This window comes from Limanda limanda, chromosome 13 (assembly GCF_963576545.1).
Source record: "Limanda limanda chromosome 13, fLimLim1.1, whole genome shotgun sequence".
NCBI classification, from domain to species: Eukaryota; Metazoa; Chordata; class Actinopteri; order Pleuronectiformes; family Pleuronectidae; genus Limanda; species Limanda limanda.
Genome location: NC_083648.1, coordinates 5,962,199 through 5,977,129, shown reverse-complemented (window position 1 = coordinate 5,977,129; position 14,931 = coordinate 5,962,199). Strand labels below are relative to the sequence as shown.

General features: G+C 46.5%; 1 protein-coding gene across 3 annotated transcripts in view; it reads right to left on the bottom strand.

Annotated features, from left to right (window-relative positions):
* Nucleotides 1-125: 125 nt before the first annotated feature.
* zfyve9a (zinc finger, FYVE domain containing 9a) overlaps nucleotides 126-14,931 on the bottom strand; it is a 28,086-nt gene continuing 13,280 nt past the window's right edge. The window contains exons 5-19 of one of the 3 annotated variants that reach the window (XM_061084192.1): nucleotides 13,385-13,484; nucleotides 12,596-12,772; nucleotides 12,264-12,427; nucleotides 10,654-10,783; nucleotides 10,198-10,320; nucleotides 9,894-10,049; nucleotides 8,752-8,976; nucleotides 7,363-7,445; nucleotides 7,009-7,113; nucleotides 5,701-5,851; nucleotides 5,428-5,508; nucleotides 5,161-5,323; nucleotides 4,599-4,704; nucleotides 4,312-4,488; nucleotides 126-3,405 (exon numbers count right to left, since the gene is read on the bottom strand). In XM_061084192.1, the coding sequence (XP_060940175.1) occupies nucleotides 3,244-3,405; nucleotides 4,312-4,488; nucleotides 4,599-4,704; nucleotides 5,161-5,323; nucleotides 5,428-5,508; nucleotides 5,701-5,851; nucleotides 7,009-7,113; nucleotides 7,363-7,445; nucleotides 8,752-8,976; nucleotides 9,894-10,049; nucleotides 10,198-10,320; nucleotides 10,654-10,783; nucleotides 12,264-12,427; nucleotides 12,596-12,772; nucleotides 13,385-13,484 (2,103 nt within the window). In that variant the 3' untranslated portion in view covers nucleotides 126-3,243. The remainder of the gene's footprint in view (nucleotides 3,406-4,311; nucleotides 4,489-4,598; nucleotides 4,705-5,160; nucleotides 5,324-5,427; nucleotides 5,509-5,700; nucleotides 5,852-7,008; nucleotides 7,114-7,362; nucleotides 7,446-8,751; nucleotides 8,977-9,893; nucleotides 10,050-10,197; nucleotides 10,321-10,653; nucleotides 10,784-12,263; nucleotides 12,428-12,595; nucleotides 12,773-13,384; nucleotides 13,485-14,931) is intronic. The other 2 variants (XM_061084193.1, XM_061084194.1) reach the window with 2 other exon arrangements.

Here is a 14,931-nt window from a genome sequence, read left to right as displayed (position 1 = left end):
CAAGGATCAGAGGGATGAAGTTTAGATCAGATGATCGATAAAATACTTGAATGATCTATAAAACTTGTTGCCAAAAGTCTGGTTAAGTAAAGAAAATGTATCGAGCCTTAACAGATATCACTCAATTTATATTTTCTATAAGTTTTTATTGTACATATACTACAGTTTTTTTTAATGAAGACCACTTTTTTTGACATTTGTAGTGTAAAGAAAAACATGTACATGGTTTTTGGCTTCAAACATTTTGACCAATGTTAATTTAAAAAAAAAAAAAAGAAACAAAACCCAGTCAGTGACGAAGTGGATTGTTTTTCACGTTTTGTCCTCAAACTCGAGCACAAAACCGGTTGATTTACTCTCCACTGTTTTTCAAGCGTGTTTCTGTTTGCATGCAGTGTTTAGTTTTGGATCGCAACAACTGAATACGACAAAATAATAAGAATAATGCTACTTTTTCAAACAAATTGCACCTTTTTTTGGATCAAGGACATATTGCACACGTCGGATAACGCAAAAAAAACTAAAGATTAACAATCAAAAAACAGAAACAGGGAGAAGCCTGACAAACAAAACCTTACGTCTCTTCTCCTGATTTGCGCTAATCGATGAAAACGTCCCGCGGTGAAGACGCAGATTCACAGCTCTGGTATAATCACAGTGAATTAACCCAGAACTGCTGACCTTTGACCTCTGAGCGGTTCTTAATCCGCTTCCACCAACGTTAACTTTGCTACAGTGGGCGTGTGAAATACTTCGGATGGATTAATAAACAAACGCAGGTCTAGTTTCCGCTCTACGCGTCGGCTCTTCTGCAGGTTTTCATGTGATTGTCTGATTCTCACTTGTGATGAGGAGACTGATTTTCTCCGATAGTAAAAACCTCTCGTGCTGAAACAACAGTACGTGTTTTTTTGCGTAGCCCCTTCTGGCTTTGACATTAGCCCGACTGAAGGTGGAGGCTCTGCTGCGATGACGTGATGCAGGTGGACGACTGCTCAGGAGGTTTTTGGTGATTAGTCTAGCGAGAAATGAAAAAGGAAAGAAAAAACAAAACACAAAATTTGCGGATTCGAGCAGAAACGGGAGGAATACATTCTTTAGATTGTTGTTCCAGGTCCATGTGGCGGAGGGAGGAGCTGCAGCTCGGCCTCGACGATGAGCCGTCGCCGATCGGCTCCGAACGCAGGTCTGCCAACTTTTTAAATCGTGAAAACTCCGGGAAGCAGGATGCTGCTGATTTCATGGATTTTTTGGAAGGATGAGGAGTTTTTTTTCTGCAGTAAATATGAGATGAGATACATTCAGCTTGAAGTCAATCTTGCAGGAAACCCCCCAGATCTTCAAACACCAAACTCTCCTTCCTCCTGGAGAAACTGTTCCAGAACACAGTGGCAGTGACCCTGACGCCTGCCTCCACTCTCCTGTAGATGGCTTAGAATCCAGTGCACTGCTTCTGCAAGTTTAATACACTTTTTATATATTTATACATCTTTACATCTTCGACAGTTTTTCTCTTTGTATGATTAAAATAACTCGAGGGGGGTTTTATATCCGGACGAACACCGAGCGCTGATGATTTGTGATGAGATTAAAAAGTCTTTTCCCCGGTTATGTACACGTTGAGTTTCTGGATAAAGCATCGGAACCTTTTCATGAGCCGACTGCTTTCGGAACAACGGGGCTGAAAAAGCAGACGAGTGTGTCACGGTCACTTCAGTAATACTTGTCTCTCGGTGGGATCTCTGGAGATTGTTCTGCCTACAAAAAAAATATGTACAAGCAGTCGACACGTTTGTCCATGAAGTAAAGCATCTGGTGATTGATGAGTAAAGCTTAAGGAGGTGAAGCCGGGATGTTTTTTCCTTTCTCCCCCTCGTTGATGAATCGCTGCTGCAGGCACTGAGAACCACGGGGCTAAAAAAAAAAATCTAAATAAAAGAAGAAGTAATCTGCTCCACCACACAGAGACCCCTCCTCCCTCCTCAGCCGGTGATTTGTAGTTTCCTTGGTGACGCGACCAGAGAGAAATAAGTCCCGACTCCTCTCGTAAGAGCATCCGTGCTACAGAGGCCTGATCAGGAGCCTTCAGGCTGAGTAACGCCACGCTGGAGTCAGACAGGGGGTCCGTCCACACACACACACACAGTCACACACACAGACAAGTCATATGTCTTGAAAACACACACACACACACACACAGAGTAACCCCACACCCTACTCTTCTAATACTGATTCAACGTAAGCGACGGCAAATCAGCTCTAGCTCGTCAAAAATACTCTGCTGTACTAATAATACTCTGCAAGTTCAAAAAAAGAGCAAAATAATTTGATTAACTTTCCAACCAGAGTCAAAGAGTCAAAGAGATAAAGCGACGTCAGCGAGAACAAATCAGCGAATCGGAGAATCAACTTGTTATTTTCCGGTTGTGTCACGTCTGTGAAGCTTTAACGCACAAACCAACAAACAAACAAACGTGAACACAACCCGGAGGGAAGATGCAGAGTGAACGGAGTTTGTGTGAATGCAGCTGAAGGTCCAGGGTTCCCTCTCGGTTCTTCTGTCCCTCTGAGGACCGGCTGGACTTTTTACACTTTATTAAACTTTATTTCCTCTCGTCTTACTTTGCAGGAAACTGATTAACCACATCAGTCCAGCTGTTGTTCGTACTTTGTGCTGTTAAGACCGACACACGAATCTCCAAACTTTCCATGTTATTGCTGCACATCCACAGATTCTTATCACTTCCTGTCAACGGCCTGAACTTCTTGATGAAACTGATCGTCATCGTCTAAACACAATAAATATCCAACGAAAACAGAATCAAGTGATTCCTCTGCCTCTCTCTCTCTCCTGATGTAGCGTCTTTATTAATAGCTCTACTCTCCTCTTCACTGTATCTGTGGTCATCGAACCTGCCTGGTCCATCAGACTGATTTGTCTTAACATGTGGAAGGAAGTACTGGTCACCTCATCAGGCACTTCACCGGACGGACCCAGTGTGACGGAGCTGCCTCGGGCCCCAGGTGACCTCCGGGGCACAGCGGGGGGGCGGCGGCGGCGGCGGGATGCATAGGTTTGACTTGAGGAATGCTACCCCACCTGGCACGGCACAGTTTTCAGGCTCGTTTTAAGTGCAAACAGTTGAAAGGAGGTGACGGAGGGACGGAGGCTGTGAGACGTGTCGGGAGGTTTTAAAAAAAAAAAGAAACGAAAGAAAGAGGAGGTGGGGACGTATTCGTCTTCTAGGAGATGATCTCCAGGATGTAGAAGACCAGCTCCATGACCACGGGACCCTCGCTCAGCTGACACGCCCCGCTGTGGATGACGGGGATCAGAGCGCTGTCCAGGTCGCTGAGGTACTGAGGCAGGAGGGGCTGGCCGTTACTTCCTGCCAGGTAGCCCACCTGAGAGGAGGACAGGTGTGAGACAGACACTGGAAGAGGAACTGAAACGTGTGTGTGATTAGGGTTGCAAAATTCCGGGAATATTCAAAGTTGGAAACTTTTCATGGGAATTAACGGGATAGACGGGAATAAACTGGAAATGTTGTGGGTAATTTATACTAACTGTATTTACCTTGTCATATACAGACATAAATTTAAACATTTTGTTTTGTCCTAGGCTGATTTGAGCCCTGAGGAAACTTTGGGCACTTGACTATATGCTTCTGCATCGTTGGGGCATTCTTAACATAGGTCTTTGCACAGTATTTGCTAATGTACACAGCCTTTCCTTCTACATTGGATGGGGTGAAATGTCTCCACACATGAGAGAGTGCACGTGGTATTGTTCTGTAGAATAAGATGAGAAAAAAGTTTGTAAAAAAACACTAATGCAATGCCAGAGATATAAATAGGTAGCCAAACAATTGGAATCGTCTGTAAACATATTTTACAATTGATGGATAAATGAATGGAAATAGGCAAAATGAACAGATGAACAATCCTCAATAAGCATGCTAATATATTTTCCCCAGTAATATCATTGAAACTTACCTGACTCGTCCTTCACTCTACAGCAGGCCTCAATAGCCCTGCTGTAGAGTGAAGGATGCTGGGAATTATCTGTGCATGTGATGGAAGAATGCACAGTGGAGGCTTGAAACTCAACGTTCCATACATCTTTAAAATAGAGTTTTGAATTATGTTTTTATTGCTCACAGTTTAATTTCCGTATTTTTTTTTTTTTTTCAAAATTCCCAAAATTCCCGAGCTAAACTTCCCATGGAAAGTTTCCGGAAAGTTTCCAGAAATTTACCGGAAACTTTCCGCCCCTTTGCAACCCTATGTGTGATGTGTCTGTCCTCCTACCTGATCCGAGTCCAGTGTGACCCTCAGTCCCAGTTTGGCCATGCCGTCCTCCTTCAGCAGCTTGAGGTGCGGACACAGCGCCACGCAGAACGCCCTCGCCACGTTCTCCGTCAGGCGGCTGTGGTCGGCCGGGTCGCTCAGACCGTTGGGTTGGTCTTCACTCCGGAGGAAGAAGACCTGAGGGAATCACAGACAAACAGGACGGTGAATCAGATCTGTGCAGCTTCTCTCCACTGGAGCGTCTGAAACATGGAGAGCTTGAGGGTCTCGACCCCCCGGACTCGTACCTCGGTCCAGCGGATGACTTTGCCGTTGGCTTTGAACTCGGAGCCGTGGAAGATCTTGACGCTGGTGATGGACTCCATCGACTTTCCATCGATCGGACTGATCACACTGGAACACACACAACAAGACTGGATTTTCAAAACACACAATGAGACTGGATTTAACATTTGCTTTTAATCGTAGGTGAGAAGACAGAACCCTTGTGCCCTTGAGCAAGACACACACATGTATTTGTTTGTCAGCAGGGTTAAACAAAAACTACTGAACTGATTTACTGGAAACTTGGTGGATGAGACAGAATCAATGTAACTTTGCCACAGACCTGAACAAAGGGGAGGATCCTGGATATTTCTTTCACTTTAACATTATGGCAAAGAATTATTTAACATTTTTACCAATTTCTCATTCCTGGATCTTGCTCAGAATGATCAGGTGTATGAAGGGAACTGACGTCTATGAGCTTCCACTCGCGTGCATAATGAGTTTTTATAGCAAAGTGGTGAATAAGGTGGTTTCGCTTCAGTTGTGTGGGACATTTTAGAATCTCCTCCCTTCCGTCCTCACCCCTTGTTGAAGTTGTGGTCGTCCTCCGTCCACTGGACGTGCACCAGCTCCTGGTTTTCCTCCTGGTCGGCTTTACCGCACGTGATGGTGAAGTCCTTCATGTCCCTCAGGGCTTGCCGTAGAGTGTCCATGGTCTCGGCTGTGATCTGGATCATCACACCGTCTTCGGGTGGAAGAAAAAGACAAAGTTAAGTTTAACCACGAGTTCCATCACCATCATTTCAGCCTTTGTGAGGCCGACCTGTCGTTTGTTGTCACAGGTCTCACCTTCCACAATGCTGGTCTTTGCCAAGAAGCCCGACGAGGCTTTCAGCGCCCCACTGAACACAAAGAAGCAGGCGCCGGTCACTGGAAAAAAAACACACAAACACACAGAATAAACAACCTCACTTCACCCGCACCTGCACCAACACCAGACAAAACAAGAGAACTAATAACCCTGAGTCTGTCAGGAGGGAAACAGAGGAAGTAACAGGAAGTAGAATCCAGACGGAGAGCAGAGGAAGTCCTGGATGTGAGGAGTGTGTGTTTGTGTAGCACCTTTGCGCGGCTGGTGGTGGATGCTGATCGCCTGCGTCTGGTAGTTGCCGTCGTCGTTCTGGACGCAGACCAGGTGGGAGTCGGCCCGGTCGTTGAAACACGCCCCCATGGCCAGCACGTGCTCGTTGGACTTGTTCATGGCCTTCATCAGCTGCAAGGACAGATCATACCCGTGTCTGATTAATCCGCCCTGTGGGGGGGGGGGGGGGGAGATGACAGACTGAGGAGAGAGACACTGACACGGGAGGATATCAATAGTTGAAAGATCCCACATATTAATTTGTGTAAATCCCCCCCCGACCCCCTCCCCTCTGTGTCACTTTGACGCCGTCCTTTGCGAGTCAGAAATGAAACTGAAAATCTGGAGCTTTCACCACTCGCTGCGCTGAAGCTTCGTCTGCAAGCTGCTGGGAAACGGTCGCTTCTTCACTGAACTCCCATCTGTTACTCCAGGAGCAGCCAAACACTACGACTGGCAGCACAAGCTCCTCCTCCTCCTCCTCCTCCTCTCTGCCAAACGGTGCCTGGTGTGTGTGTGTGTGTGTCACTTGTGTTGAACATTTCATTCACACCCTCGAGGCGGCAGCGTCACAACCACTTGGCAGCCAGGCGCTCGGCTGCAGAGAGTTTGTCACGTATCACCTCCTCAGATGAGCTTAGAAATCCCTCCTCCACTGTTGTGATGAGTCTGGTGAAGGGTTTGATTGTGTAGTGGAAACGTGTCGTGCTGGTAATAAAAATGTGCGTTTTCTCTCGATGTCTAGATGGTTATGATGTTCGAATTGAAGAATTTTAACTTTCAGGGTGTCTCTTTCTTTTTATTGGTGCAACAAAACACTGGACAGCCAGTTTATAAAAAGGAAAATTTTGGATTTGCTTCCATGTTGATTTTCAACTCCTCCCAAAACATGTTTCTACTTGTTCATCAACAATAAGAAAAACAATAGCATGAGATCCAGATGCAGATTTCAGTCATTCCCAGGAAACCTGAGGATTTTCCTGGTTCTCTCTGTTTTACATCACAGTTAATTGAATATATTTGTTCTTGGGAAAATCTAATTCATTATGCTGCTCTGTTTTCCCAGGTGGATCCTGTGGCACAGCAGATGTGGGTCAGATGACATCACAAAAACTGTCCGTCAAATTAGTCGTGATGCTTCCTGTTTACAGTTTTTAATTTCTTTGTAAGAATAAAATGGAACCGTCCAGAAGAGCTAAAGGGTAGATTTATAAAACTCAATCTGAATGAACTGAACCAAACTACAGGTGTGAATGTGACCATTTTTCTACCAGACGCTGGACGCTCACCTCGTTGTAGCGGTTGCTGGGGATCTTGATGCTCGTCTTCCTCACCTCCATGTCCACCACCAGCCCCTTCACCACCGGCAGCGTGTACTGGTAGTTACGAAAGTCCTGAAGAATGAAAGAGGAGAAGAACAGATAAGTGAAATGAATCAACGAAGGACACTGGGTTTTTAACTGGATGATTCATTTTGCTCTTGGTACACAAATCCATTTTTACACGTGCATTGCAGGTGATTTGTAAACCTTGTACATCAGAGCTCTTTAACCTTGAAGAGGACAGAGGTCATGAGAGGACAGAGGTCGTGAGAGGACAGAGGTCAGGAGAGGACAGAGGTCGTGAGAGGACAGAGGACTTACTGCCAGCAGGTTCATGATCGTGTGACCGGTTTCTCCGAAGAGGGGTTTTCTGTAGCGGACACTGAACAGCGGACACGGATAAACTGGAAAGACAAATCATTCGGTTATAGATAAACGTAGAACAGAGACGTGTTGTCTCAGACGTGTTGTTATTGTTCCCTGTGATTAAATTTGTTTATGTCGGGGCCAATTATTATTTTTGTTCATTTCTCTTCTGGAAATGGATCAAATACTGGAGCAGAACGAAGCTGATCTGAAAACAATGAGGGTTTTTTTTGGCTTCAGCCACGATTATAATAAGTAGCAGAAAAGTGGGCACAGGAAATTATGTTTTGATTTATTTTCTATTTCTTAGTGTCGTTACAATATCCCTCATTTGTTTTTAATTGAATCGTTTATTGACTTTTTGGATTTCTGTCCTTTTTCTTCTGTATGTGAGACGTTTCCAGGATTTTTTTATATTTCTAGTTACAGCACAATTGTTGTTTTTTGTGTTTTCCCATCATTGTCATTCATAAATGCAAATGAACTGATCCTGAGACCTCACAGACTAACATCAAACACAATGCTCCGTGCCTGCAGTCAGGAGGAACACTCCTAATCCACAAGGGGAAAAAATAAGTCTGGATGTTTTTCCTCCGGGGACCAAAGCTCCTTATGCGACTATTTTTAGCCTTATCTCAGCAAACAGCTGGATATAAGATCTCGCCACAAACTCTGATTTGCAATGAAGACCGATCTCAGCCTGAACCCACACATCACAGAGGATTTGTGTCCCCACGACCTTCTGCTGGTCACTGAGCCTGGAGAGCTGCGCTGCCTGTGTGGTGGGTTCATTTCATGTCCATGCTAATATTTTGTGTCTAAGAGCTTCAGCTGTATCTGGCTTTGTTAATTTATTCTATCCGTGCTCGCTGGAAGCCGGCGAGAGGCTTAGCGGAGCCGGGCGGCGCTCGGCGCTGGCAGCTCGGGCGGTGAGAGACAGGGATTTGGTGGAGAGGAAGCTCTCTGATAAAAAACACACACACACGCACACAAGATTTCCTGGGCCATGTGGGAAGCTGTGAGAAAATGTGCTAGCTGGAGGTCGACTGACAAGGTAAGCTCTCTGGATCATCTGGATCCTAATATTCTACCATAAGAAAAAACTAAATCAAAGCATTGAAGGATCAAGACTCTCCTTGCTCTGCTTTTCACTGAATCTAACTTGTGATGTTTTGTTGGTTTTAACCGCATTCCAACCTCAGGAACTTTCTCCTGGATCTGGGAACCTTTGCAGGAAGAAGAGCTTTCTACTGGACCTTTATTGTGTGTAGTCAATTCTTTAGAATAACATTCAGTTAAATCATCAACTGTTACTGGTGTTTATAGTATGAACCCCCGACTCACAGCGGTACTCTGCACCCAGCCGCAGCATGAGGCGGATGGGGAAGACCTTGGCCCAGGGCGTCTCCCACTTCTGGATCAGGATGCCGAAGAGGTAAGGCGGGTTCGGTAGCAGGAGGTCCTGCAGGGACTGGAAGGACGGGCTGATGTAGAGGAAGCCGCCATGCTCCTTACTGCCCAGGAAGCTCTGCGTGAAGAAGGAGTGACTCAGGTGGCTCAGCACGTTGCCTTGAGGAGACGAGGAAGAAGAGGAGGAGAGAGAGAGGTCAGTGATACAGGAGATATGAGGAGGAGGAGGAGGAGGAGGAGGAGGAGGAGGAGGAGGAGGAGGAGGAGGAGGAGGAGGAGGAGGAGGAGGAGGAGGAGGAGGAGGAGGAGGAGGAGGAGGAGGAGGAGGGGTTGGTGAAATAGGAGAGGGAAGGCTCAGCAGGGTGGCAAGGAGAAGGTGGGCGGAGCAAGAAGAGTGATGTAATAGGTGTTTGGGGCACAAGTTAAAAACAGATGTGCATGAGATATTAAAATAAAGAACTTTGCTTAGTCTGAATAAAAACAGTGAGTAAACACTTACCTGTTTGCCCCTGTCACCTCATATTACCCACAAAGGGCTCGTGTTACTAATGATCTACGGGGGGGGGGGGGATCAGAGGCTTCAGACGGCAGGAAACACAATAACCCTACCGGCGAGACAGAAGCTCGGGCGGCTGGGATTTGCTAAAGCCAGCACTTCTTCTCCGGTCCTGACTGATGGAGACATAACCAGGAGTGACACGCACAACATGGCTCCTCTCCACCGGCCTCAGACAGGAAAGGGGAAACTGCCCGAGGGGATCGAGCCGTCAAAGTCAAACCGATATCAGCCCTTTTTTTTGCTCTGCGGCATACGGAGTCAAAAAGGCAAGGCAAGCGGCGAGGAGGGAGGCGGCCCGACAGCAGGACGCTAACGTTTGGGCCGTTTTCAACTTCAGCAGCGGCGGGAGGTAACCTGGTTTCTAAACCAGAGGACGACTGGGTGCACCCGGAATGAAAAACAGGAGAGCTGGAACATTATGCTCATTTTCAAGCAGCTGACTGAGGACAGGAGGACTCACACGTGGACCTGGAGACACACCTATCAATGAGCTGCTGTCTGCTGGGTGTGTCCTTACCACTGAGGGCCTCCTGGTAGAGGTGCACGAAGTGGGTGAAGACGTCTTTGGGGATGGTCTTCTCATCGGGGAGACACTGGAGCAGAACGACCACCTCCGCCTGGCCCACGGCGTGCATGCCTTTGGTCGTCACGTACCAACACTTCCGGTTCACGTCTGTGGGTTGAGAGGGAAAAGCTTTAAAAGGGATTTTCATTGTTGATGATTGGATTTCTGCATCAATGCTGGTTTAATTTCAGGAAAACACTGATATCGCTTAACAACTAATCTCAGAAAGAAATCTTGTCTGTAGTGGGCCACTCACAGTTCACCAGCTTGACCATGGCGAGCAGGTTGGCATTGAGCACGAAGACCAGGGGGTCCGGGCCCCCCTCCTCCAGCTGCTGCATGAGGACGATCTCCGACGGCCTCTCCTCCACTGCGTAGTCTGCAGGTGGGTTAAGGTGGGGTAGAAGAAGAAGAAGAAGAGGTGGGTGGAGGGAGGGAGGAGTGGAGGTTCAGTTAGATAAACACACAGGGGGAATGGGGGATGAGAGAGAGCGGAGGGATGACAGAGTGAGACAGGTGAAATGGAGAAGCAGATAAATGTGAGGTAGGAGAGGGAGATTAACGAGATAACAACAAAACCACAAAACATCATCACAACATCTCTCGTCGGCAACGAGCGGCCGCACAACACGAGCGATGGCGTGAAGCACATGAGACACGAGCTCCGTCAGCAGTGACGTGGCAGCAGGAGGATGAGGATGAGGGCAAGCACCTGTGATGTGGCCTCCCGTACCTCCTTTGACTCCGGTGGAGATGAGGATGGGAGGGAGCCCGTCCTCCGGGATCAGACTGACCGAGCTGCCCACGGGGCTGCCCACCAGGGCGACGGGGGGGTGGGCCGCCTGGGGAGGGAGGGTGAAGGGTTAGAGGTACCGTAGATTTAAAACACACAGTGTGAGAAGCAATAGCACAGGGACAGATCCAGGGTTTTAGATTAAGATTTCTTTAGTAAGACCCTTGAAGTCTTTACACAGACAGATTGTGATCCTCCACCGTCCCTGAAGGCATCACACAGCTGTTCTCACACGCTGAGTTGACCTCACTGCAGCCGCTAAATTGATTTTGACTTGTGAAATGAACATTTTCCCCCTGGGCTGAATGTTCTGTCACATTTACATTGAAGTAAAAAAGGTGTTAAACCATGAAAACAGCTGGAAAAAGCGGGCGTGGGAGAGGCTTGGACTATGGGCAGAAACTTGGACTATGGGCAGAAAAGGTCTCTGGTTCGTCTCTGGTTCGACTCCACGGAGAAACAACAAAAAGACGAACCTGGATTGATCTGTCCAAAAATCCAAGAGGATTCTCCCTACACTGTCTAGCGCCCCTGAGCAAGGCACCTTACTCCCCCAACATCTGCTCCCCGGGCGCCGTACATGGCTGCCCACTGCTCTGTGTGTTCTGCACCAGATGGGTTAAAAGCAGAGGTTCAATTTCCCTCCTTGCATGAGTGTGCTTGTCCATGTCTGTGCGTGTGTTTGGGACAAATAAATGTATCTTAATCTTAATCCATAGGGACACAATCTCTTGAAGTCTTGTAAACTGCTTTCAAACTCTACACAGACTGATGGGATCCTCCACCGTCCCTGAAGGCATCATACAGCTGTTCTCACACGCTGAGTTGACCTCACTGCAGCCGCTAAATTGATTTTGACATGTGAAATGAACATTTTCACCCTGGGCTGAATGTTCTGTAGCATTCACATTTATGGTAAAAAGGTGTTAAACCATGAAAACAGCTGGAAGAAGCACAGCGAGTGCTCCGGTAAATCAACGACTCATCACTTTTCTATCACTTTTCTACTCCGCAGTATTCGCGTTACAGTAATGGAAACCTTTGGCAGTAAATTCAAATCCATACATTATGGAGATGGTGTCAGTATGACCTTCACGGTGTCACGTGGTGAAAGTCGGATTTCATACTCAAGTTGCGTCTCCATAGCATCAGATGGAATCTCAGTCACAGGCGTTTACAAGCTGCAACAATCTCTCTGTTCAACAGCCCATGAATCATCCTGGCAGTTTGCATTCAGCTCCAGTGAGTGTGGGGCCACAACCACAGAAACACCCAAACACAACTTGTTGTTGTCGTCCCGTTACACGCTGGGTTTAAGTTCGGCTTTAAGTGAACGGAGACCAGTACGTCCCAGAGTTTCAGCCGGTAGGGATTTCTAACTCTGATTATGCAAACCAGGAATGTTTCTTACTGAAATCCATGACCCAGACGGTAAACCAGAAAGAGTTCTTTGTTGTTTTGTCCGGATAATATGACCACACACGCTACACTAATAGCATTAGCTGAGGGTGAATATTTGTCGTGCCTACCTCTGAGGAATCAGAAGCGGAGGATTTGCTTGAGCCCGAGGAGATGGCTAGCGAGTGGGAGGGGGCCGGGCTGGAGGTCGGAGGTTTGGGGGTCTCGGCCGCGTCCCCATTGGGCAGGAGCCCGTCGGCGAACCACACCCTCCGCTGCTCCCGTGTGAGGGTCCCTAACACGTGGGACACACATTTACATTTCACTGTGAAACTCCAGAATCTCCCCTGAAAATGAAAACTGCAAACTGTGCTCAGGACAAAGTAAAGTTTGAAAAGAAGTGGGGCACAAGCTGTAGGGTGAAAAGTGCTTGGAGTGTTTTTAAGCCTGGTAAAGGTCGTACCCTCGTTGCCAGACTGTTTCAGGACTCCCACAGGCACCATGACGGTGGGCGGGGGGGAGCTGAGGACCCCCGAGGCCTGAGCCTGCTGCAGAGGGGGGATGGTGGAGCAGTACTCCGCCGGGTTGTTGGGGTTCGGACTCTGGTTGTTTCCAGTGGTCGGGGTCTCCCATGATTGAGCTGGCAGACAGAACATGTCATGACTAAGCCGGGAGCTGCCTATGTGTGTGTGAGTAAAGTGGAACTAATGTGTTACTTCAAATAACCAAGTTGTGCTTGTGTTGAATCTGCGTTTAAAAATCTGTATATTGACATTTATTTATAGTGAAGGTATATCTCAACCAAAACATACTTTTTGACATGCTTGTTACTGTCTTTGGCCTTTATTAACAGTACTTTTATTTACTGTTTAATCTTTTTAAATTAACAGACTTTTTCATGCATGACATGACCATACTAAACCATTTTGAATGTATGGGATAGCTCAAATTATAACACTGCAACAACTAATGAGTCCGTCAACAACAGAGGTATTTTTAGTGAGATCGTTAAACTCACTTTTACTTAAAATATATATCATGGCCAATCCTTTCATGATTTTATAACCAAGGGACCCATTGGAACATTGTCCTGAACATTCTTTTAATTTGCTTTTTTCAAATGTTGAACGATTAAACCCTTTTTTAAAAAGGAGCCACATCCTCAGTTGTGTTTACATACATGAACACAAAGGGTTTACAACATGATCGAGGTCTCTGAGCTGTAAGAAACTAACTCTCTACTCTCACTCACCAGTGGTCAGAGCAGAGTGACAGGTGATACAGACACGAGCTTCCTTCTGGTCCATGTACACCAGCCTGCACTTCAGACTGCAGCAGGTGGCACAGAACACCTGAAAGATAACACACACACACACACACACAAACAAAAATTATTTAATTTGAGCCACAATGGACGAAGCTCGATGACACTGATCAAATGTGCAGCAAAAGTTTCCCTCTATGGTTTTTGACTTCCTGTGCTTAGCCAGTTGCTGTTTACCTCACTTTCCCTGGACGTGAACCTCATCATCCACTAACATGTATTTAATAAATAACTGGACTGAGCATAATTTCCATTCCAGAGCTTCCCAGCCTGGTCACAAGCTGGTCTGTTGCGTTCCCAGTCCGCGGGTGGATGCACCGAGGATCCCGCCGTGTCTATTGTTTTTGTTGTGGCCCCAGAGCTGGTGTCAGTGTTACTGCAGAGCCAGCTCCTCCCAGAGTGTGTTGTTTGTTTGTTTACCGCCCTGGGAAATTAAGTAGCAGACCGGGCAATTTTCCAGTGCAGTGTCAGCGACCACATCCTCACTTTAAAGCGCTGTGCGGATAACCCCCCCCCCCTTCCTTTGCATATGTGGGTGGCCGCGATGCCAGAAATGTACCTGCACACCCACTGAGTGCATCTGCAGAGAAAGGAACTCATCTATGGAAGCATTGCTTTTTAATTCGCTCATTACTCGAGGGAACCAAACCAAGCTTCTTTATTGAAATCAAACTATTCTTGTGTAAAATCTGCAGTGTATCACCTGTGTTTTCTCCTCGTACGTTTTGCCTCTTCTCTCGGTTTCTGTTACATAGAATAGTGTATTTTGTCTGACTGCACCAATTGTCCTTAACATCGCTGATTCCAGAAAACTGCCCTCCTCAAATTGCATGTGCAAAAGAGCACCCAATAACCTTTACATCAAAAACACTGTGTATTGTGCAGGAATGTAAAAGGGAAAACAACTGCATCATCCAACACAAACACAAACTGCGATAGTTTCCCACTGTACGACACTGGGATTGTGTTGTTTTCTGCTGAAGTGTTGAAATGTAAGTTCTTGGTTTTCCCTGAACTTGTGCTGACAGGGTGACATCGCCCGGCCTCACCAGAGCAGGTGTCGTGAGCAATCGAGAGAATAGATTCTTCAGTCCCCTTTTTTTTGATGTCATGCATTTTACTCTAAATATAATAAATCTTCTGGTGTATCAATCTGTACAGGATAGTGAACAGAAAGTGCAAGCCGGGCGTTTTCTGATGCATCTCTCCCCAGATGACTTTGCGACAACCTGGGGTTTATTTTATTCTGAAGGGCCGTCCCCCCCCAAATACAAACCTTTACTGTTTATGTAACAGTATATTTTAAACAACACTTAATTGCGATGTTTAAATTATCATCCTAATGTATTTCTTTACCTCTCTCATTGGATTTCCTCTGTGTTTTGATTGATTGATTGAATATTTATTTAAGCCTCGGAAGACACATTGAGGGATAAGACCCTCATTTTCAATGGTGCCGAGGGTACAATAAAAAA